The sequence below is a fragment of the Microtus oregoni genome, unplaced genomic scaffold (assembly GCF_018167655.1).
Source record: "Microtus oregoni isolate MIOR12 unplaced genomic scaffold, Mior012 000011F_ref0000422, whole genome shotgun sequence".
In the NCBI taxonomy this organism is placed as follows: domain Eukaryota; kingdom Metazoa; phylum Chordata; class Mammalia; order Rodentia; family Cricetidae; genus Microtus; species Microtus oregoni.
The window spans coordinates 32,454,446-32,478,328 of record NW_024543070.1 but is presented as its reverse complement, the minus strand read 5'-3'; the positions used below and the strand labels follow the sequence as shown (position 1 = coordinate 32,478,328).

At 42.1% G+C, this 23,883-nt stretch overlaps 1 protein-coding gene across 4 annotated transcripts in view; it reads right to left on the bottom strand.

Moving 5' to 3' along the window:
* Positions 1-16,764: 16,764 nt before the first annotated feature.
* The window catches only part of LOC121453479 (trafficking protein particle complex subunit 8-like), a 95,149-nt gene continuing 88,030 nt past the window's right edge, over positions 16,765-23,883 (bottom strand). For all 4 annotated transcript variants that reach the window (XM_041660289.1, XM_041660290.1, XM_041660291.1 and 1 more), the window contains 4 exons: positions 23,374-23,475; positions 20,530-20,675; positions 18,854-18,943; positions 16,765-17,831 (listed from right to left, as the gene is read on the bottom strand). In XM_041660289.1, the coding sequence (XP_041516223.1) occupies positions 17,597-17,831; positions 18,854-18,943; positions 20,530-20,675; positions 23,374-23,475 (573 nt within the window). In that variant the 3' untranslated portion in view covers positions 16,765-17,596. The remainder of the gene's footprint in view (positions 17,832-18,853; positions 18,944-20,529; positions 20,676-23,373; positions 23,476-23,883) is intronic.

Genomic DNA, 23,883 nt, shown 5'->3' with positions numbered 1-23,883 from the left:
CCCTTCATTGCATTCAGAGCTCTGGGGTGGTGTGTGATCTGATATATCACACATGTGACCATGACTGCACCTGCAGAGCCTCCTGCCAGAGCAGGCGCAGTACAGCCTCAAAATAGCCAGGGCAGGGTGACTTTGTCAGTGTGGGGTTTTCATCCTCACCGTGTCTGATCTTCGGAATGCTGGTTAGTGGTTGTGTACTGTGGGAGTAAAGAGGAGATTAACATAGGTAAAAGAAGAAATGAAAATGTACGGAAGAGGAAATACTGCACACTAGTGGAGACCAAACAGGTCCCCAGCCAGACAGAGACACCGACCTTTTTCTTGACCACAGCAGGCTGGACATCACTTTCAGAAGCAGCTGCATTTATTTAGAATTGCTTTGTAAAGGGAAGATGGAAGCCAAGTTCCCTCCATGCGTCTGCCCCGCCCCCAACCCAGGATGACTCATGCCTGCCTCAGCTCGGCACAGCTTCTCCCAAACCTGCCTAAGAGTTTTATATTGCTGCCAAAATAGAAGGAGAAAGAAACAGTGATTTGCAAGCATCTGCTTGGCCTGTGATTGACATTGCCAGGTGCCATACAAGTGGGAGGAGGTGCCCAGAGTGACAGTGGCCCCTGTGCTCTTTGGTAGAGGGGGGCGGGCGGGAGAGACTGACAGATTTACTAGCTGAAGCTCTGGAAGGCCAAACATCAGTTATGAAGGGGACAGATGTGGGGTAGAAAGCCCACGGTGAACAGTTCTGAGGGGCTAAGGGTTCTGCAAACACCTTGATTTGAGTCATTGGTGTTCCAGTAACCCAACTTCTCTTCTCACCGGCTCACTGCTGAAAATGAGATCATTTGAAAATTTGAGACAGACTTGGGAAATCTCTTGATTCCCACAGCCTTTCAAATACGCTACCCTCAAACATGGCACTGTAGCTTCTAAAGAAAGAGCAGAAGTAAGGCCACCGACTTGCGTCTACTACACCCATTCCCGTGCCCTGAAGGAATCCATAAACAAACCCCTAGCCTACCTGCAAAGTAGGTGGTAAGACCTATAGGCAGCCAGAGGCAAGACATAGGCCAGACATGAAGGAACACACCTGCTATCTCAGCACTTAGGAGACAAAGGAAGGTAAATAAATCTCTGTGAGTTCGAGGCCAACCTGGTCTACATCATGATTTCTGGACCAATCAAGGCCATATAGTAAGACCCTGTCTCAAAGAATCTTTTTAAATTTTTATTGATACTCATGTATGAGAGAGAGCAGATGAGGTGGGGAGGGAGCTCAGACATCAGATGCCGGGAGCTGAAGTTAGGGGCAGTTGTGAGCCCCCTGACATGAGTGCTGGGTGCCGCGAGGACTCTTAGCCACTGAACCGCCTCTCCAGCAGCCCCTGGAGACACTCCCAGTACTGTTGTTACAAGTATTCAGTGGACTAAGGGCTGTTGTGTACACAGTAGGCAAACCGAGTTTCCTTTTGGAAATATCCACTCTATTGATTGATATACTTAGAAGGCCCCAACACATGTTCAATACAGAGGTAGTGAACACCATTTTGTAGACATCTTTTCACTAAAACTGACATGAAGTCTATTCTTTGTGGAAGGAACTATGATACTACCTCTATGTGCAGTTTCTCTGTCTCCATCCAGTGCCTAGGGGACATGGGAAGTCACAAAAGTACATGTTAGTACATGTTAGTGTGTGTTTACACTTGGACCTTTGCCCATGTTTCTCTGCATGTTCTGTGCCTTTTGCTCTGTTCTGCAAACAGTGCATGTACTGGACAAATACAAAATCTTCAGCTTCTCCCCGCTGCATGTTCCAGGGGTTGCCGGCCTATGGCAAAGTAGTCACACCAGCACACTTCACGCCCTCGGTGTGGAAACTCACGGAAAAGCTTGTCCTCGGTCATAAAGTCGTATTGACCTTTGGTTCAACCATGCTTCAGCATTGCTTATTTTGACCTGGGCACTAGTTTGAAGGCAGAGAAGAGAAAGGAAACTATCTTTTCAGGGTCAAACAGTGTATTTACTACAGGCTTCAGATGATAGCTGCTGCCCCGTTTATAATTTTCCCTTTTTGCTCTGTGTGTGTGAGAAGTGTTTATGTGTGGCTATGCGGGTGTGGTCACATGTGCACGCGGAGGCTGATATTAATCTTCCTTATTCAGGTGAGGATCCAGACGGCTGTTCAGGCCACAGTATCTGCGGCAGCCCCTCCCCTCTCTGAGATCCATAGGAAGCCTATAGGGAACACTGTCTCCCCCACCCCCTTGAGGACTTACAACCATTGCTAGAGCTGAGGGGCTAAGGAGGTGGCTCACCCTGAGGAGTCAGTCAAGTTTCTGGGGAATGGAAACGTGTTTCTTCAGTGCTGTGGGCACTAATAAGTTGTCCCTGCTCCTGTAAATGACACCTCACCCGTCTTCATGTAAATAACCCCAATTAAACCCATTGGTTCACGAACAAAGACTTCAGAAACGAAAAAGTATAGCTGGTGAGTTAGTCAACTTGTAAACGTGTGACGATCCCCAGATGCCTCTGGGGCACAGAGTGGTGCTGACAGCTCTAGCCAGTTTAGGACCTTCTGATTGGACTGAGCTCAGCGGGGAGAAGGGACAACGACGAGAGTGTCCCGGTGTGCTCAGGCCTGCGTTGTGATGGATGGCATTCACACACATGCATCTTCGTCCACAGTGATACCCACAGCTTCCTGCCAATACCCTAGCAGTCTAGCCCTGATCACAATCTTCAAGAAATGCCAGTCACATCTAGTGTAGTCTGTTGCTTTGTGCTTTGTTTTGAATTGACATTAAGGAAATGCAGTTTCAACTGTAACTCTGTCAATAATTCCAGCTAGAGGCCTGTTGTCATTTTTGTGAAAATTCTGTCCCCAAGGAAGGCAGGCTTATACTTTTCCCAACAGATTGAGTGGATGTGGTATGTTATGGGTTACCAGAATACCACAGAGTGTGGGGGTTTGGTTAGTGTTTGGGAAAGCATACCACACACCTAGGAGGCTGTGTGTGCACAGGCACGGCTTGAACAGGTCCAGTCGAGCTGCTTGTGTGGGGTGACTTTGGTCTTTGTTCCTTGCCCTTTTGCCTCCTGTTATATGTTGTTAACTGGAAATGATAAAGGTTCTTTTGTGAAAATGCCGATCATGGGGCTGGGGAGATAGCTCAGTGATTAAGAGAGCTTGTTACATAACCATGAAGGCCAGAGTTCAGATCCAAGCACCAACACAACCAGTCGGGCATCTTGTATACGGCTGCTATTCTTGCTCTCTGAGACAGGGGCAGGGAGATCACTGGGAACATGAACCCAGGTTGAGTGAGAGACCCTGCTTCAAAGGGACTGGCAAGGAGGAGCAGAGGAGGTCCCCTGATCCCCTCTTCTGACCTCTGCACACAAGCACGGGTGCATGCATCCACATAGACGTGTGTCCTCACAAACACAGAAATCTTTGTAAAATGCCAACTGGGCGCTAAATTATTTAAAATAAGTTTTTACATATTCATGAGACACTGTGATCTATATGTATGTTAAAAGGATAAACAAATGAACAAGGCCTTAAACTCCCATCAAGCATGGCGGACAGCGGTCATGCCTCCATGGAGTCCTGTGCCTCATGACCTGTTTAATTTAACCTTTAACCTCTTCAGCTTAGTCCCTTGAAGACACATAGTATCACTAGAGTAGTAATTATTGATAGGGAATGCTTAGTTCCTGATTGTCAGTGATACTTGGATGGCTAACATGTATGAACTAAGGACAATTAATAGCCTGTGTTTTTATTGTTTACTTGTTTTTGTTTTTCTGTAGGAAGCTACCTTTTGGGGGTGATTTTTACCGTGGTCCTAGCCACAGTTCGTTTGGTTTGGTTCAGACATTCCAGGGGAGGGGCATGGGGATTAGAACTGTTAGGTAGGAGGAACAGAGATAAGAAAGAGTCATAGAGATGTAAGATGATAATATGGGGAGGGCCACACAGCCTCCTGCATGCTGAGTTCTGAGTCCTCCCATGTTTAATTTTCCATACCCAAGATAAAAAGAGGGGAACAAAGACTGCTTTAACATGACACAAAGGACAACTAGAACAGTTACTTGCTTCATGAGAAACGCATTCTGTTTAGGCCAACTATCCTGAAGGCAGTCACTCCGCAGGTCAAACTTCCTAATTTAAAAGAAGGAGCAAAAGTAAGCCTGAATTCTCTGATCTTGGTCGGGGTGGAGAGGATACACCTCTATGGACCACCTTAAAGTCCAAAAACCAAGTAACCACGCCATAGGTCAGGGTGTGTAGCCACAGTTGTTGTTAATAACTTTGAACAGCCTCAGACTCTCTGACCTTCAGACAAAATAGGCCCACATTTTTGGGATTCCACATTTTTCGAGACAGGGTTTTTGCACAGCCCTGACTGTCCTAGAACTTGCCTTGTAGACCAGGCTGGCCTTGAACTCACAGAGATTTGCTTGCCTCTGCACCCCAAGTCCTAGGATTACCACCGCGCAGCTGGCCTGTGTTATTCTTGTCAAGTAGGGCAGTTGAAAGAACCTGTCTGATATAACACCGTCTTCCCCCTCCTCCCTCCCCCTTTCTCTCCTTCCCCCTCTCTGTAATACCACATTCCCCACTCCAGTGCAGGAGCATTTCCTCTTCTGAGCACCTAGAGTTTGCAGATTTCCACAGTGGCCCTTCTCACTTCTGTCCCAAACATCCCTTCTCTCACGTGCTCACATCATTCTCGGGTTTCAGGCAGACTATCTTATTTAGTGTGAAACACGTACTGGGGACTGAGAAAATTCTCCAGAAGTTTGGAAAATGTTGCCAATGATGATTTAGTCTTCCAATATCTAGATTAAAATGAATATTGATATATTGTGCAGAGGGTCATGCAGCTCTGTCAGAGAACCGGTTCTCTCCTCCCGTGCGGGTCCTGAGGGTGGAACTCAGGCATCTTTACCCACTGGGTCATCTGGCAGGCTCACAGTTAAGCTAGGAGAGCAGTTGCCTGCTTTGTCCTTTCTAAGGTGACTGGCAGCTATCTGGATGCTAACCACAGCTCTCACTGAAACAAGAAACTTAGCCTGGAGGCAATCTCGACAGGGAAATCTACCGGGCAGCTCAAAACAGCAGTCATTACATTTATGAGGCACTTAATGTAAGTTTTCTCCAGGGCATCTCGACAAATCTCATTTTCTCTTTATCATAGCCAATACCTTTTTTGTTTGAAAAGTGCAACAGACTATTTCTGAGTGCCTGCCTCTTTCATCTTATTTCTGTTCTTGGAATATTGTTCCTGAAGGGGACAGACAAAATTAGGTGACAACCAGAATCTTCTCTGGATCAAGGGCCACAAAAAAAAGTGGGGCAGGGTTAAAAATGCTGTCCTTTTTTAAAAATTGAAAAAAACATCCTAAGTCTAAAATTAGTCAAAGATCCATATTTAATAAATTATGGATGGCAGTAACAGCTGTTGGGTGCAAAGATACTGATAATGTTCACACCTGTGCTTTTTAGCCTCCGTACTATAGATAGAACTGGATAATTCTTTGTAGTGATGTCCATGACAGGGATGATGGTGGTGACGATTTGGGGTGAAATCTCTGGCCTCTGTGGAGGGAGGTGTGAGACAGTCTTCTGTAGCTCAGGCTAACTTCGAGCTCACTATGTAGTCAGAGATGTCCCCGTTGGTTCCTGTCCCCTGCTTCTACTCAAGTATTAGAACTATGGGTGCATTCCCACACCCAGAGACTCCTGCCTCTAAAGAGCAGGTGCCAACAGCAACCTCTCAGTTGTGACAACCCCAAATGCTTCTCGACATTGTTAAATGTCCCTTGGTTGAAAGTCACTGGGCTTTCAACTGTGTGTGCAGGCAATGAACTGTACGAATCTTAACCACATAAAGCACCATGTATGGTTCTGTTTATATTCAGTCCTAGAATGTAACCGCAATGAATGTAGGGTAGAAACCAATCTGACAGTGCTTGCTTGTCCTTAGGACAGAGAGGCCAAAGGTTGATGAGTCAGGACATGGGGAAACTTCCAGGGATGATGATAACTGCCCATAATGCAGTAGAAACTTGGGCTATGTGGTGCCAAGCCTGATGACCTGAGTTCAGTCCCTGAAACTCACATCATAGAATAGCAGAACCAACTCCCAGAAGTTATCTTCTGACCACTGTGGGATGCATGCACCCATACGTAAATAAAATAAACATAAAATACCATGAGTCCACTTCATTTTATTAAAAGTAAAGTGAAACGGGGATGGGGGGAATTGAGATATAGTCCCAAGTATTAAAGTAAAGTACACTAATGCCTTTATTTTGTAATGAATTGAAAAGCAAGATGGCGACAAGACTATAGAGGATGGAAGGATAAAAAATGTTTGTAGTAGAACTTAAGCAGTAGGTTTGTAGCTTTATTGTATTTTTTCATGTTTTCTAAATATTCAATAATTTTTCTTAGTAAAATGTTGGAGGAAAAGACATAGTGAGATATCCTAAGCAAACAGCTTCATGCACACAGACAGGTGTTCATACATGTTCACACATGTTCACACTATGCTCCTCTCTTCACTTAGGTCACCACCCACAAGTCCAGGAATATATTTCAGTGGGTAAAGTGCATGCCTCACTCACTCAAGGCTCTGGATTCGATCCCCAGTACTGAATAAATTGGGTGTGGTGACTCATGCCTGTCTTCCCAGAGGATCAGGAATTCAAGATCATCCTTAGAAACACAGTGAGTTTGGGGCTAGACTTGGCTACATTATGACCTCATCTCTTGAAACAAAGAAACAAACAAGAATGGCTTATCAGAGCAGTTGGTCTATAGTCTATGTCTCAAGTCCTTAACACTGTCTTCTGAATTAGGTTTCTTTATATAAGCTGACAAGTCATTCATGCTGACCTGGACCACATGAAATCCAATTCTTCATCTGCTTTACATGATGCCTGCTCCCCACAATCTAGAATGATGCTTGGCATACAGTAGCAACTCAATAAATATTTGCTAAATGAAAAAATGCCCAACAATTAAATTCTGTTTCATGTATCATTGCTGTGTGCAAGATGCTGGGCCAGACATATACAGCAGGATTGGATTCAACCGCTGTTCTAGAAGAGTTTTTATTCTAGGTGGATGGTCCAGAACAGTCTTACTGTTACAACGCAGATGATCACAGGCGTTTGTGCTAAGGGCCAATGAAAAAAGCTGAAGGACAAAGCTGAAAGGGTCTCCTTCACGGTGGGGAGCCACCCTGGAGGCCCTGTTTCCTTAGGTGTTATACCTGTCTCTGTGCAGAGGTACAACACCTGTCACTGCACAGTGGGACACCGGGGTGCTCTGTGTCAAGGCTACGCTTACTTTTAGAGACAGACTTGAGCTCCCTCCACTGCAGATGATTCTGAGTTTTCATGCTCTCCACTCCCTCCAATCCATCTCAACTATAGTTTGTCACAGGGCCAGCCCTGTCCGTGACCTTCAGGAGCTGCCCTCAGACTGCTTAACGGGAATTCATCTGTGATATGAAATGAGTCACTGGTTTATAGGAGGAAATCATTGCTATTCTGAGAAGTTTCCAGTAAAATACCATTATCATGTTTTGCATTTTTATTGTCTAAAATGAAGGACTGAAAGATTTTAAGTTTCTCCGAGCACTTTCATAGGTGAAATGGATCTAAATGTACGTATTTGTTCTTGTAAAACAAAAATGCTCTAAGAACAAAACTAGATGCATTAGTCTTCTTTGAGCTTTTGAATGTTTACTGTGCCATATATTTTATTTAATGTGTAAATGAAAACACGCACATTGTCTAGCACAGTTCCTGGTTTATATACGTTCATCTGCCAGTCATTTCTTGCTCTTCTCTTTTTATTAGAGAATTACCCCATGAAGGTAGTGTATGCCACCTTGTCTGAGTGGTAAACTTTCACTAGTGGGATTGGGGATTTAGATTTGTCAGAAAGTGAAAAATCCAATGGGTACAAATCCACAGTACAAATACTGTGAAACAATTAGAGCAAAAGCTGCTAAGGGAAAGCCATTGTGCAATGTAGGAGCATTAAGTGCCTAGGTTCATACTGGACCCACAGGAGAGAAGAGAGGGCTATGATGGTTTGGCACAAGCCACCTATTTTGGCTTGACTGCTTTTCATTAAAAGAGCCCAGAAACTTTAGCTGAACAGCCAAGGCAATGACTTCTCTTATGAGGGACATTCAGCTTGTGTTCAGGTCAATTCCTGGGGTTTGTAGATATAGTGAGAAACACATCAACTATCTAGACCCTGTATATAGACTCCTGTAGAGTTAAGGACTAACATAGACTATTATCTAGAGCCATATAAGTAAGTCATATAGAAATACTCACATGGAAAAGGAATGTATAAAAAATTTTAAATAGATGTAGTTTTGATGCGGGGGGGGAGAGGTCTGGAAGAGCCAGGTGTCCAGTAACCTCTGCTTAGACTTGATTAAGGTTTCTTACTTGCAAGCAGAAGGCTAAGAATGAATTCCTCACTCAACGCCAAATCCCAGAGGGTGCAGTGGTATCTGACCATACTACTGCCTCACAGTAGACTCAGGCAGGGATTTGCTGAGCCTAGAGGTCTGGGGCCTGGGATAGGTAGTGAGATTTAGCTTCCTGACACACACATGTACATGCATAAATTAAAAACAAAAGTCAGGTCTGGTAAGTAGCTCATATATGCAATCTCATCAGTTGTGAGGCTAAGGCTCATCCAGGGATATGCAGTGAGACGCTCTTTCCAAAACCAAAACAAGGTCTGACAAGATGGTTCCATGGGTAAATGCACATGTTGCCAAGCCTGACACTCTGAGTTCAGTTCCCATATGGTGGAAGAAGAGAATTGGCTCTGGTAAACTGTCCTCTGAACCTCATAATTGCAAGGGGGATGTATGCATGTGTGTATGTGTGTGCACCCACAAATAAATAAATAGATAATAAATAAATAAATGTAACTTAAAAAAACACCTGTGTCAGATGTAGCAGCACACGCCTTTAATCCCAGCACTTGGGAGGTAGAGGCATGTAGATCTCTGTGGATTTGAGGCCAGCCTGGTCTATATAGTAAGTTCTAGGACAGCCAGAGCTACACTGTAAGAACTTGTCTCAAAAATAAATAGACAAACAAACCCAAATCCACCCAGCTCATGATTTCCTTTAGGAGTCCATCAGGCATCAGACACCACGCAGAGCACACCGGCTTACCACCTGGCACACAGGAGCAGCAGCTGGCGACCTACACTACAGGGTCTGTTTAGTCAGCACCTTGCAAACAGGTCTTCCACACCACAGTAACAAATACATCATTCTCCTTCTCTTAATAGTCTACAGGAATCACCAAGTCAAAGAGGAAAAAAAAATTAAAAAGTCACCTTGGAAATGAATTATCTCTTCTACCTCCCAAGGGAATCTCAGTGAATCTGGTGGTAAATACCTAAAGGATCAAGTTGTTTTTTTTTTTGTTTTTTTTTTTTTTTGAGAAGTGTCATGTAGTCCAGGCTGGCCTCAAACTGGCTACGGAACCAAGGATGACCCCATGCTGATTTTCTAGCTTCAACTTTCCAAGTGCTGAGATTTCAGCATGTGCCAGCATGTATGCCCAGTTCTACATGTACGATTTTTAAATGACTTGACTCCTTCTGCTTGCCCTGTATGTTACATAGGCTTGATCCCTGTGAGCATAAGGTGGAGTTAGCTGTGGATTCAACAGTGGCCCAGAAGTAGGCTACTCAACAGAAAATGACAGAGAGTGAAGAATGTGGCTCACTTACTAAAGTGTCAAAACCACAAGGAAGGCAAACTCTGATGCTCTATGAGTCAACTCTTGACACTCAGCTCGCTTTACTCTGTTCATCAAATACACCACCTGTTTTTGACATGGTGTTTGGGGAGATAAAGCCATTTGGGCACCACCCTCTTCCCAGAGCAGCTGACAAATTCCTCAGGTTCGGAACCAAACTGACTAGACCTGCAGCGCACGGCTGCCTGGCACCGACACAGCCATCGAAAGCAGGATTTCAGAATAACCTGGAAATTTCTTATAAACAAATCCTAGGGGAACCAGTCCAGACCTAATGGATCAAATTCCACTAAAAGTCATGATTCTACAGTTTAATTTTAATTAAGATACCCCCCTCAAGCGATGCAATACCCTAAAAATATCTCTTATATCCGGAGACTGGAATTTTTGCTGGACTTCACAGTCAGAGTTAATAATACACCCTGTGGTCACTTAAGACTTAAGACTGCTAGTCTACTGTGTACTCAAACTATTTGTTTATCCAGCCTCTAAGAGAACACGGCAACTACCAACCGTATCTGCCTTGGATTTCCCACGCAGTCAACTTTTACAACCTAAGCTAATGCACAGCTGTGGTCTTGTTATGTACTCTTCCATGTCCCTGACCCAGATAATGCATGTGTGTCATTTGCTGAAAGCAGAAAACAGAGACGTTGAAAGTGATTTCCTAAAATCTACCATAAAGGTTGAAAGCAATAATTTATAGTTACTGGCTATAATTATGTCTGTTATCTGGTCAGTTGGAGCCAGTGACTTAAAACCATGTAAAACTCTGCTGAAGATTTCTGTGTCTCATTCCTTCCCCATGTGATGTTTCTGTGCTGCTCGACAAACCCTTTGTTAGAAACAGACAACTCACACAACAGAATCGCAGAAGGATGGACAGGTTCAGACTCCTACAACTGAGGACGGAAGACACAGGGAGCACGAAGGAGAGAATTCAAATTTGGACTTGCTCTTGGTTAAACGATTCCAAAGGAAATGCTTTGATTTCTTTCCATAATGCACACTGGTTCGTTATTGGTGACTCAGAGTTAATCACTAGTGAGTTATAAGCTTGTCCTACCCCCTCTTTCTGTGTGTGCACGTTTAGTGCAGGGGCCTGTGAAGTCTAGAAGGCCTTGAATCTCCTCAAACTGGAGTTACTGGAGGCTGGAAAGCGAGCCGCTGTGGGTGCTAGGAGCTGAATTCAGGAGTTCTACAAGAGCATCACATGTTTTTAACCCCTAAGCTGTCTCTTCAACACTGATTCTATAGTTTACATAGCTCACTAGACAGGCTGGAGAGATGGTTCAGTGGTCTAAAGCATTTGTTGCTCTTGCAGAGGACCTGGGTTTGGTTCCAAGTACTCACATGGTAGCTCACAACCATCCATAACTTCAGTTCTAGGGAATCTGACTCTCTTCCGGCATCCACAGGCCTAGACACACAGATGGTACACATATACATGCAGGCAAAATATTCATACATATAAAAATCCTTTTTTAAGAAAAGAAACTCACCAGAAGCTAGCCATGTGACACAAGCCTGTGGAGGCAGCTCTTGGGAGGCCAAAGCAGGAGGATTGCTGTGAGTTCCAGGCTAGCCAAGGCTTTAAAGTGAGACTCTATATTAAAAATAAAAAAAAGATAACAATAGGATAAACCAAAAAGTCCTCATCAGAAGAGTCCTTTATGTGGCAGGAGACCTGGACAGAGAACAGGGCATCAGAGATTGGCACAGAAACCAATAGCAGAGGAAGACCAACATACCAATACCCACACTTCGGGCTACATGTAATGAAACAGAACACGTGCAGAAAAACCCTTAGATTTCCAAACAGGAAAACTTGGATGCTATGCAGATGGCCCGCATGGGCTCACCTTCCTCCATGCTGGAGGTCATTACAGCTCCTACCTTTCTTGGTTCTTCAGCCTGCTTCCATTCTTGGCTCGATAAACTGTCTCTATTTCTGGAACTATCCACATGGCCCTGGTCCAATTCTTGGTTCTAGAATACAAGAACCTGGACACCTCAGCAGATACCCTCTAGGCTCCAATCCACCCCTTATACATACATTATAAATTAATTTAGACAACAAACTCATTTCCTCTTTGCTCTTTGATTAAAGAAACACATCTCTGGGAAGTCGAGGCTGTGGAATTGTGTACTACAAGCAGTTTGGGAATGTGGGGAGGTAACCTACACATTCTGAAAGCTCTTGAGGGGAGCAGCCCATCTTGTTCTGACCACAGCCCGTCTGCACCAGTTGGGATCAACAAAATGACCACAGCAACCCATTCTGTGCATTTAGAGTTTAACAGGTGAAAATTTGAATTTAATTCAAATGAAGTTGGAGACCTTCATTTGCATAAACCTCATAACCAGTTACAAGCAAGTAAATTAAGACAAGGTTTTAAAGACTACAGTTTAATTTCAAAACATCTATTTCCAACGAAACCCATTTTTTTGTACATTAACTAAAATTTTAATTTAAAAAATTACTGCTGGAGCCGGGCGGTGGTGGCACACGCCTTTAATCCCAGCACTTGAAAGGCAGAGGCAGGCGGATCTCTGTGAGTTCGAGGCCAGCCTGGTCTACAAGAGCTAGTTCCAGGACAGGCTCCAAAACCACAGAGAAACCCTGTCTCGAAAAACCAAAAAAACAACAACAACAAAAAATTACTGCTGGGGCTGGAGAGCTGGCTCCATGATTTTAGAGCACTCACAGCTCCTGAAGACAACCTGGTTTGGGTCCCAGCACCCATATACTCACAGGAGCTTTCTATTTGGGGAGCTGACACCTGGTTCACAGCTTGTTGTTTCTTTCTTATTCACCATGTGGCTTTATATGCTTTTTCAAAACGTTCTATATTTAGCGTAGTTCCTTCCCTATGAGAGATTGGATGGCATTACGAGAATTGGAAACTTTTGCCAACTAGCATTGCCTTTAGCCTCTTATTTATGAGAGAAATAGCCCAGCTTTTTCCTTTTGTAGCTGGGGGTGGCATGGGTGTTGGGGATCAGACCCAGAGCCCTGCACCTGCTCGGCACACACTCCCAGTCTATTTTCTAGTTCATTCGTTTTTATTTTATGTGCATGTGTTTTGCCTGCAAGTCTGTGCATGCACCACATGCAGGTCAGAAAAAGATTCTGTTATAGATGGCTGTAAGCCACTGTGTGGATGCTGGGAATTGAACCCAGGTCCTCTGGAATAGCAGCCAGTATTCTTAACCACTGAGCCTTCTCTCCAGCCCATTTTGTAGTATTTTCAACTCTTCCTTGAGAAAAAAAAAAAAAAACAAGTAAAATCTAGGTTGGAATAATATAAGGATACAAATTTTTAAAAGAAAAAGCTTACCTTAACTAAAAAAAATTAAATTCTGAATTTTATATCAACTAGGGAATGACATTATTGGGAATTAAAAGTTTCATTTGTGACTTAGAAAATGCCATGTACATGTGTATGTAAATATGAGATAGACATCTTTTATATCTACAAATTTATTCAGTGACCCATAAAAATAACGTTTAAAGGTTTAAATTTATGTGTTTGTGTGTGTGCCTGCATGAATTTGTATGCACCACGTGCATGTAGTGCCTGTGGAGGCCAGGAGAGAGAAGGCTTCAGATGCCCCTAGAACTGAAGTTACAGATGGGTTGGGAAGCCTGGAATTGCTTTGTCATTCATTTAAAGACATGCAGACTGCAGAACAAGCTCCTCTACCTGATGACTGTCAGGTGTGGAATACCAACAAATACCACCTGGACCTGCTCACACCACCACACCAGAGCTTTCCAACCCTGCCCATCCTCCCTGGCACTTGGCCACAAGTCTCCACAAGTATGTTCTCAAGGTGTTTTTGCCACTCTCAATATTCCTCGAGACAGTTTCCTAAATGCCCAAGGGTAGCCTCAGGGAACACACCTGACTCCCTGGGGAGACAATTAGGAGCATCACCCAACCTTTGCTTTCTGATTGCCTTCAGGAACACAGATGCACCTCAAGGAAGAAAGAGTTAGATACCTCCTGTCCAATGTTACAAAGCTGGCAACTTGTTCTGTGTGGAGGCCAGAGGGTTGCTTGTAGCATATTATGATATGCTACAAATATTTTATAACATACAGTTCAAATTGCTTCACTCCAATAAGCTGGTGAAAGCCTTTTGGGATAAATGGGTTGACAGAAATGGCTTAATCTTGAAAACTGTGCTATTGGAGATATTTCATTTCCTTTGAAACAGACTCACACCTAGATTTTCTTACCAAGTCTTCATTTTAATTCTGGTTCACTGCCAAACTTCTATTATTGGCTCTCTCTGGGAACTTTTAAAGTGCACGGGGTTGGCTTATGGCTGGTACAAAGTATCATGGGGAAAGATACAGAAGATAAGCCTGCTGCCTGCCCAGGGGGCAGAGGTAGCAGTGGAAGCTAGAAACTGTTACACAGACAGTGAGAATAGAGCCATAGGGCGAGGTGAGCGTCCTTGGACAATGGAAAGGGGAGGTTGGCTAAAGATTATATATTAAAAAGGAAAAGATGCGAGGCTGGAGAGAAGGTTCAGCTGATAAAGGCGATGGCTGCCATACCTGCGATCAAGTTAAGTTTGATTCCATAACCCACATGGTGGAGGTAGAAAACCAACTCTCACGTGTTGTCCTAACTTCCACAAGCACACCATGGTACATGGGTGTGCATGTGCATACACAAACTCACACAATTAATTAAAATGTAATTTAAAGGTTTTAAAAGATGACCTCTGGCAAATCAAAGGGTAACTGTCAAGAGACTGCAATGCTCAGCTTGAGTACTGTCTTAAAAATGGGTGATGTGGAAAACCTTGATGCCCTATCTATCTATCTACCTACCTACCTACCTACTTACCTACCTATCGTGACACCCAGAAGCATCAGAAGTGTAAGGTCGTCCTTAGTCAGCTCCATGAGACCCTGTCTCAAAAATGAACGAATGAATAAATTGGTGCAAGACCCTGGTTGTTCTGGCCTCTGAGGACACCTGCACACACGCAGCATATACAAACACAAAAATAAAAAATGTGTTTAACAAAAATCTTTAGAAAGCAAAAGTTGCCCACCTTTCCCCTCAAGTATCAACTCTTACGACACTAATTACAGTTTTAAGGCAAGTTAATGACAGCACTGACACACAACTGCACTCTAGTGCCCTCCTGTGGACGTGGTTCAAGAATCCCTTGGCTATGGTAAAACCTTGCAAAGAAAGAAATCCTCTGGCCCTGCACTGTCTGCTTTTCTCCCAAGTAGTCTCATCTTGCTTGAGTCCCCCAGATACACCAGGGTCATTTCTCTGGATTGATAACAGGTCAGCCTTCACCTCTCTCCTTTTTAGTTTATCTACATTCCTGCTGTCTCCACCTACAGATTCCATAAAGGCTCCAAGTAGAAGTTCATAGGAGTTATGTACTGAATTCTCACTACTGGAAAATTTAGAGTTGGTGGTACCCTCTTCCTGGCTACACTGGAATCAAGGACTAGGTTTGGCTCCACCGCTTTTACTGTGGGATCATATATATATATGGAGAATGAATGGAGAAATTTGGGTAGCTGCCAATAGCTTACAGCCACCTGAATTGAATGCTCTGGGTTAGTCTGAAAATATGCTTCAATTCCCTTTCTGCAAGGGTATATTTTTGCTGGGTTTAAAATTGTAGCTTAGGGTTGTGGTGTGGCTCAGTTTTGGCTTTGCACGACTTTCTCAGCACATGCTCTATTTAGTGTAACTCTTTCCCTATACAAGATTGGGATAGTTGAGGGGATTTAAAACTCCTGCCAGGTAAACCAGTTTTGCTTTTAGCGTCTTATTTATGGCAACTCCTGTACCCCTGGTACCAGCCATAGCACTGCAGAAACAGGGTGCAGCGATACATGCCTATAATACCAGCACCTGGAAGGTAGAGACAGGGTGTCAAAATTTAAAGGTTATCGGCCAGTGATGGTGCACACCCTTAATCCCAGCACTCCAGAGGCAGAGGCAGGCAGATCTCTGTGAGTTCAAGGCCAGCCTGGTCTACAGCAAGTTCCTGCCTTGAAAACCAAAACAAATTTAAAAAAAAAAAAGGTCATTTTTGGCAATATACTAAGTTCAGGGCCAATCTGGGATACATAAGACCAGCCTCAAAAAATAAAACACAACACACTACTCAACCCTTTCGGATATTCCACTGGTTTCTTTCATTGTTTTGAAGTCACTGTTGGTTAAGTACTGCTACTCTTCTGGAACTGGGCTGGCTTGTCTAAGCGCATGAGGTCCCGAATGACAGCTCCAGTACTGCAGGCTGTGGGGGAGGGAGGAAATACATCTGCCTCTGGTGGAGACTGCTGTTCAGACAGAAGTACCATGATCTGACAATCATCTGGAAAGCTGTGAGGTCCTCTTAACACTGTCTATGTTCTTCCTCTTCTTTTTCCAGACTCAACCATGTCTGCAGTTCTGTTACCTTTCCCCTACTTCACCTTGTTCTCTGTTTGCTTCAATTTACATAATTTCTCCTGACTTACACATCTTACCTTCTAAGCACATTAAATCTGCTACTCCAGAAGGGAACACATTCTGGGCACAGTAATCCCCATAACGCCAATCTCCCAGCTCTGCATTTTGCTCTGGATTTTGATCACCAGTAAGAACTAATTGGGTACTGTTTTAGGGAGCTATTTCCTGTTCAGTTCAGAAGCTGTACTTCTTCCTACAGGAAGTCTGTAACCAGCGCCTATGCAGCTGTGAACAGTAGGTGTAGGAAGCAATGATGACCTCCCCACTGGCATGAGGCCAGCCCATACAGACCTGAATACAGAACCAGACAGGACACGTTCAAAGAAAAACTTCATTTGCTCTTCAAGAGCAAAGGCCATGCTTCATTTGTGAACAATGGCGATGAAGCTTTCACAGGAAACTAGGCTGGTGCCTACTGTACACAGGTGGCATTTATTTTAAATAGAGAATATATTAAGTCCTCACAAAACCAGGTTTTAAAAAAAGCATCTAATAAATTTATACAGTGAATAGTATGTCTTTATTCTATTTACAGTAAATTTGTTATAAATATAATACATTTTTGAAAAGCTTATTTTTAACTTGAGTAGATTTATATTTTAAACAGATCAACTTAATTGTTAAAGTTATATAATAAAGAATATGATTTAATGACAAAAATCTTATCGTGAAATAGTGTGACAGTCAAGAGATGAGTAAGGGAATAAAGTCAAATTCTTTCCAAAACTATGTTCAAAGCATCAGAAAAGCTTTTCTTTTTACAGTTATATATAAGCCATTGGGATACCAGACTGAAATACAAATGCCATAACCAAAGTCCAAGACCGATCTTACAGAACGGCATGAGGCAAGGCAGGAAAACCTGTATTTAACACTCTAGAGAACTTCACAGTACAGCTGGGAACTGCACATGAATGGCTTAATGGCAGTATTGCCAACGAGGCCTTCCCCTCCTCAAAACCATCTCCTCAGGGTCACACCCATTCTACAAGCTGCAACAGCAGACTTCGACTTTTTTTTTAAGACACGGCTTGTTAAAGTGTATGGATATATTGAAATTCTGTATTATGAACATGGACATTATTACCAGTTTTAAAAGAAAGAATCGGAATTCTATTCTCAGTCCAGTGTACTGTGTGTCAGCTAAGTGCCAAGTCCCAGTATTTTTGCAGTGATCAGAGAACTTCCTTAACAAGAGGGTAATTCAAACGCTGCTGTAAAACTAATCCCACAGAGTCGGACTCTTTCTGTGACTCTCAGCTGTCATGCGTTATTAATGATAATCAGAGCAGGCATGGAGTTCTGCTGACTTGTTTCAAATTCTGTAACCTGGTCCGATAACTTGGCGAATACCCTTGGAGTCCCAAGGTTATAAACACCCGTATGAACAAAGCATGCTTTCAGTTGCAAACTGCGTGACTCTTCACTTCTCAGCTGGAGTTTATACTGTGTCTGTCCAAGCCATGTGAACGATCCATGAGTGTCCAATGCCTCTGGACTAGAGGAGGAAGGAAACGGTAAGTTGTCAATTTTTTTTTATGTTTTTTCCCCTCTAAAATCTTACTAACATCTCTCTTTCATCAAATCCTTTTATTTCTAGGAATTGTTTATGAAATGAACTATTATTAATAACATTATTACCGTAACAATCAACCATATGTTAACAGTTATTACTATTTTCTAGGAACAATGCTAAAAGTAGATTATTTCATTTAATGCCCATAATGGCATCTAGTAAACAATGGAACCTGATTTGAAATTGAGCTCTTAACCTGTTATCCACATACAAAAAAATAACTGTGTAAAAGAATGCCCATAATCGTAAATGTTGTAAAACTAGGAAGTAGGAACAATCTAGTGCTCGGCACCACAGCACAACTCAATGAGTCTGTGATATGCAGACATGCAGGCTCCTATGCACTCAGATTTTAAGACACCATCTAGGGTGTAATATGAAAACATTAAGCATATGTTTAATAAGACTTTTCTTTTGTGTTTTTGAAGATTAATTTACTTATCTTTATGTGTATGGATACACTGCCTCCATGTGTGTAACTGAATCATGTGTGTACCTGGTACCTGAAGAGCCAGAAGAAAATATCAGATCCCTTGGAACTGGAGTTACAGATGGTTGTAAGATACCACAGAGATGCTGAGAACCAAACACAGATCCTCTACAAGAGCAGCAAGTGTAATTGATCACTGAACCATTTCTTCAGTCTGAGATTTATTTCCTAATACAAAAATGCCCGAGACAAGCCTGCTGGTTCTAGGAGTATTGGGTATAGCAATATAATCTAGACTCTTTTATTAAGTATTATTTTCAAGTTGGGGAAAAAAAACCTCCGATATTTAATAGCTCTGTAACAATTCTCTGACACTATATAAACAAATCTAACACTGCTTGAATTAACTTTATCCATGTTAGGCAGTGATTTGCATAATTTCAAAACACTGAACTGCTTTAAATAATACCAAACTTTGGGCTACTAAACAGCCTCTCATAAAATAAATTCTCACCTTGTTGTTTTATGCCGCAAATCAACTATTACATCCACATCAGCCTTAGAACAATTAGAAAGTAAAAGGGTGACTGGTACTAAGCAAAGGCTGTGGAACAAAGATAAACAAACCATTAGTCATACACTTTCTTCTTAGAAACTAGTTTCTTAAAAATAACACAAAAATACTTAACAAAACACAAGTTTAAAATCAAATTCAAGTAAGAAAAAAAACAAAATGAGTCACAAAATCATTTTAGGGTAACTTACTTTGTAAATAAAATACATTAATACAATCTCTCCATACTAAATATCAGAATGTACACTTTAAAGTGTTTTCCTGCATACATATGTGGCTTAGGTTGTGCTGGCGCTATGCCCCAGAGAGCAGGTTTCTAGTTTGCAGCCTCTCCTTCATTTAAATTACAAATGTGTATGTAACAAGCCAAAGTGAAGCCCCAGGAACTTAAACTATTCAGGTCCCATCTATTCCTCAAATGCTAAGTTACTCACACCTTACTAAAATGCTACTAGAAAGAAGAGATGCAGATATTTGCACAACCCACCCTGCTGCCCATCGAGTCCTCAGAGCAATTCACATCACGGCCCACTGACTACGACCAGACCTTTCTGGAGCACTGAACTGTCAGTCCCTTTTTCCCTCCAGCTGCTGAGACATCACCTCCATCTTGGTCTTCCTGCTTTAGCTGCTCTTTTCCAGCCTTCTGAAGATATGCTTTTCTCCTCGGCTCACTCTTCACCATTTCTTTTCTGTCCTATCACATACATCCCTCTCCCATCTCTCCCAATGGTGACTTCCCCAAAACTTTAAACATCAATTGTTATAGACACACTGGTTCTAAGAAAACTCTATGCCTTTATGCCTGCAAATGGGCAACCTTTTGAAGTGTCATCAGATTTAAAACTCTCTCTGAACTCACAGAGATTCGCCTGCCTCTGCCTCCCGAGTGCTGGGATTAAAGGTGTGGGCCACCACTGACTGGCTTAGAACTTTCTACTTTAAAAACGTTGTTTACACATTAAAGTTGTTTATCAAAATTATAAATAAATCATTCCCTATTTAGTACTTGAAGATTCTCCAGGAGGAGTTAGTTTGCAAGATGGCTCGGATTACTGCCAAGTCTGACAACCTGAGTTTCATACCTGAGCTCTACGTGGTAGAAGGAGAGGACTAACTTTCAAAAGATGTCCTTTGACCTCCATGTGAATGCCACATAAGGCACACACACGCGCACGCACACACACACACACACAAAACAGATGTAAAAAAATCTTAAGGGAAGGACATAGTCTAAAACTGAGTTCCACTGTTAGTCATGCTATAGGTTTGATTTGTGTCTAAAACAAAATGATACAATCTTTTTCTCTAGTTTTTGACTTTATGAAAAAAACTTAACACTTCAAATAGAAAGTTTTTGACATCTGAGAATTGGGTGGGCCAACATTCATCCTCAGTAACACTGAAGTTGTGTGTCTATGCGTGCCTGCACATGCATGCGCAAACACACCAGACACAAAAACTAATCATAGTAAAGGTTAAATCATGGAAGACTCAATATTATTTTAAATTTCTTTTGGTAAGTGGGTCAATGCTGTTACTGAAATAATGTTAATTTTTAAAGAATGGGTATCTGTACATGTACATAAGAAATTTAACAAAAATAAGCCCCATACCTTTTTTGATGAAATGGATGATGAAATGACTCCGGGTAGTGAAGACTTGTTTTAATGAGATTAGAAAGCTGTTCTACTGATGGTCTTGTAGAAACTGCAGTGTTTTCTGGCCTGAAAAACTTTAATAGTTCCATTTCTGGCGGCTCCTGAGGATAAACAATAAAGACTAATAATGAAATGATGCTTTATATAAGTCACAGTATGTACAAACTCTTAAAAAAACAGTGAAGAGAACCTAAATCATGAAGTACCTTTTCTTCTTTGCTATTATTTAAACTGGCAGCTATTGTCATCTGTAGTATAACCTGAGATAAACACTAGTTTACCTAACCACTCCACACATTAGCTCTATGATCTTACATAATTACTTTAATACCTTTCCTACATGTAACACTGGCTCCCATAACCAACCATTTTCATGACTGATGTGATTTTCATTCAATAAAACTGTTCAGTACTTAGGCTGTGGATATTCAATTATCCACAGCTGTTTTAACAGCTGAGGATCAAGAATTAACAAACAAATAAAAAATTTCCATCTTGAAAACATATTCATTGGGCTGGAGAGATGGCTCAGAGGTTAAGAGCACTGCCTGCTCTTCCAAAGGTCCTGAGTTCAATCCCCAGCAACCACATGGTGGCTCACAACCATCTGTAATGAAGTCTGGTGCCCTCTTCTGGCCTGCAGGCATACACACAACAGAATATTGTATACATAATAAATAAATAAATATTAAAAAAAAAAGAAAACATATTCATTTATCTCATAGATTTAGTATTTCAAATATATTACTCAAAGGCTAATATGTACTGGAGATAGCTCAGCTGGTACAGTGCTTGCCTGGCATGAATGGGTTCAAGCCCCAGCACCCTATAAACCAGGCACAGTGGTGCCATTATAATCCCATATTTTGTTTCCCCAGCACTTGAAGTGGTAGAAGCAAAATAATCAAGAATTCAAGGTCAACCTCAGCTATACACAAAACTGAGGCCAGCCTGAGCTACTGCATAAGGTCCCCTAAATTGTTTTTTCTTAAAGGAGGAAAGTGAAAACAAAAATTACTTTAAAATTATAAAAAACATTTAAAATTTATAAAAATCATTTAAAAATTTATTAAAAATATAAATTTATTTTAAAATTATAAAAAAAGTGAAGCATAAAAATTATCTAACACTAATCATAAAGACATCTCTGATGTGGGAGGGTCTTCTGTTTTGAGTTGATTTCATTGGTTAATAAAGAAACTGCCTTGGCCCTTGATAGAACAGAAAATTAGGTAGGCGGAGTAAACAGAACAGAATGCTGGGAGGAAGTGAGGCAATTGCCATGCCTCTCCCCTCTGAGGCAGATGCGATGAAGCTCCAGCCCAAGATGGACGTACACTAGAATCTTCCCGGTAAGCCACCACCTCGTGGTGCTACACAGATTATTAGATATGGGTTAAAGCAAGATATGAGAGTTAGCCAGTAAGAGACTAGAGCTAATGGGCCAAGCAGTGTTTAAAAGAATACAACTTGTGTGTTGTTATTTCGGGTCATAAGCTAGCCAGGCGGCTGGGATCCGGGTGGCAGGAACGCAGCCCGCTGCTCCTTCTACACAGCTCTACTTTTTGCAAGAGTCTCTTGAAAAATCCGGCTGATTCTACTGTGTAAGGTGAACAGAGTATTTATGAGGATAAAAACAGCAAAACTCTGTAACATAAAGCAATTCAGCCTACATGCTCTCCTAAGCAGTGGACATTTCACACTCTGGTTTCGTAAGGTCTTAGAGCTCACCCTGCAGTCCTCCCCCGTCAGCCTGGGAATCAGTCTGCTCTTTTGATTAGAAAGTAGTTGTTTCAGCACTGAAATGTCCACTGAAGAGTTATAACATGGACAGGGTGACAAGAAACCTATAATAAACCTATAGGACATCTGCACAGATTCAAAACAGCAGCTCTGCTTTTTGACTTCTAAGACATACAAACAGTCCGGTTTACTTCAGAAAACACAGAGCTGAGGAAAGACAGGCGGGCCTCTGGACAGCTGCTGGGGTCTTTTTCTTGACTCCAATCTTGGATTAGAATGTGTTTTGATTTGCAAAGACTCTCTATTTAAGACTATCTTTAATTTTTAAAGTTTAAAAAAATGCACTATTGGGGCTGGAGAGATGGCTCAGTGTTTAAGAGCACCGAATACTCTTCTAGAGGACCCAGTTCAGAATCATCCATAAACCCACTTCCAGGATCCAATGCCCTCTTCCCAAGTCTGTGGGCACTGCATGCATAGACATAGTCCATGGACACCAAGCATGCATATCGTCACATATACAGTTCTTGGGCACTGCATGTGCATGGTGCACAGACATATATATGCAGGCAAAATGTTCACTTATAAAAAAGATCACATATCATTAAAAGTTTTAAAATCTATTATTAATACATTCAAGCCATCTAAACAACATGACTTCTAAATTGTACTGAATAAGGGTTAAAGGTATAGCTTAGTGGTAGAGTGTGGGCTATAATGTGTGAGGCTCAGGGTTCAATCCTCACCATAAAATAAATAACACTGAAAGAAATTTTTACATATTAGGATAAAAGACATAAATGGTAGCCAAAGAAGGATATTTAGACAAACTAGGCATGCAACACATGCCTCTAACTCCACCACCAGAGGGTAATGCAGAGGCTGCACATTTGAGGCCAGGCAGAGCAAACAGACCCTGTCTCAGAATAGAGAAGACAGAGGTAGAGGGAGTGAGAGGACAGAGCACAGAAAGATCACAAGTACAACGGAAGCACAACCATACAACCATACGCATACACGGAAGGGTCAGAACGGCCTCCCAGCAACTGCCATTACCTGTTTCTGAGACTGTGAAAAGGCTTCTTTCCCAATAGTGCTGAGAACAACGTGATGCTGGCCTTCTAAAATAAGCTGCTTGTTATCTTCTACAACGTACGCCTGAAAATGTAACCAAAAGAAATGTCACTTTTCACTCCTGGCAGAAACCCCAAAAGTAACCATCTTAACTACTGGTGGGAAAAAAAAAATATGACACCTAGTATCCACCAATTATCAATAATCTTGTGTCAGCATTTCAACCTTTCAATTCACATTCAATCAAAAAAACCATCTACCCATCCCTCTGAATCTGCTGGGTTTTTTTTAAAATAAAACTTGACTGACCCAAGTATTTCAAAAAGATAAATCTTGAATTTTTCCTCTTGTTTTCTCTAGACTTTCAAACTTCAAAGAAGTGTGTCACAACACAGACCTCGTGTGTGTGTGTGTGTGTGTGTGTGTGTGTGTGTGTGTGTGTGAGAGAGAGAGAGATAGAGAGAGAGAGAGAGAGAACATGTAGGCAGATGC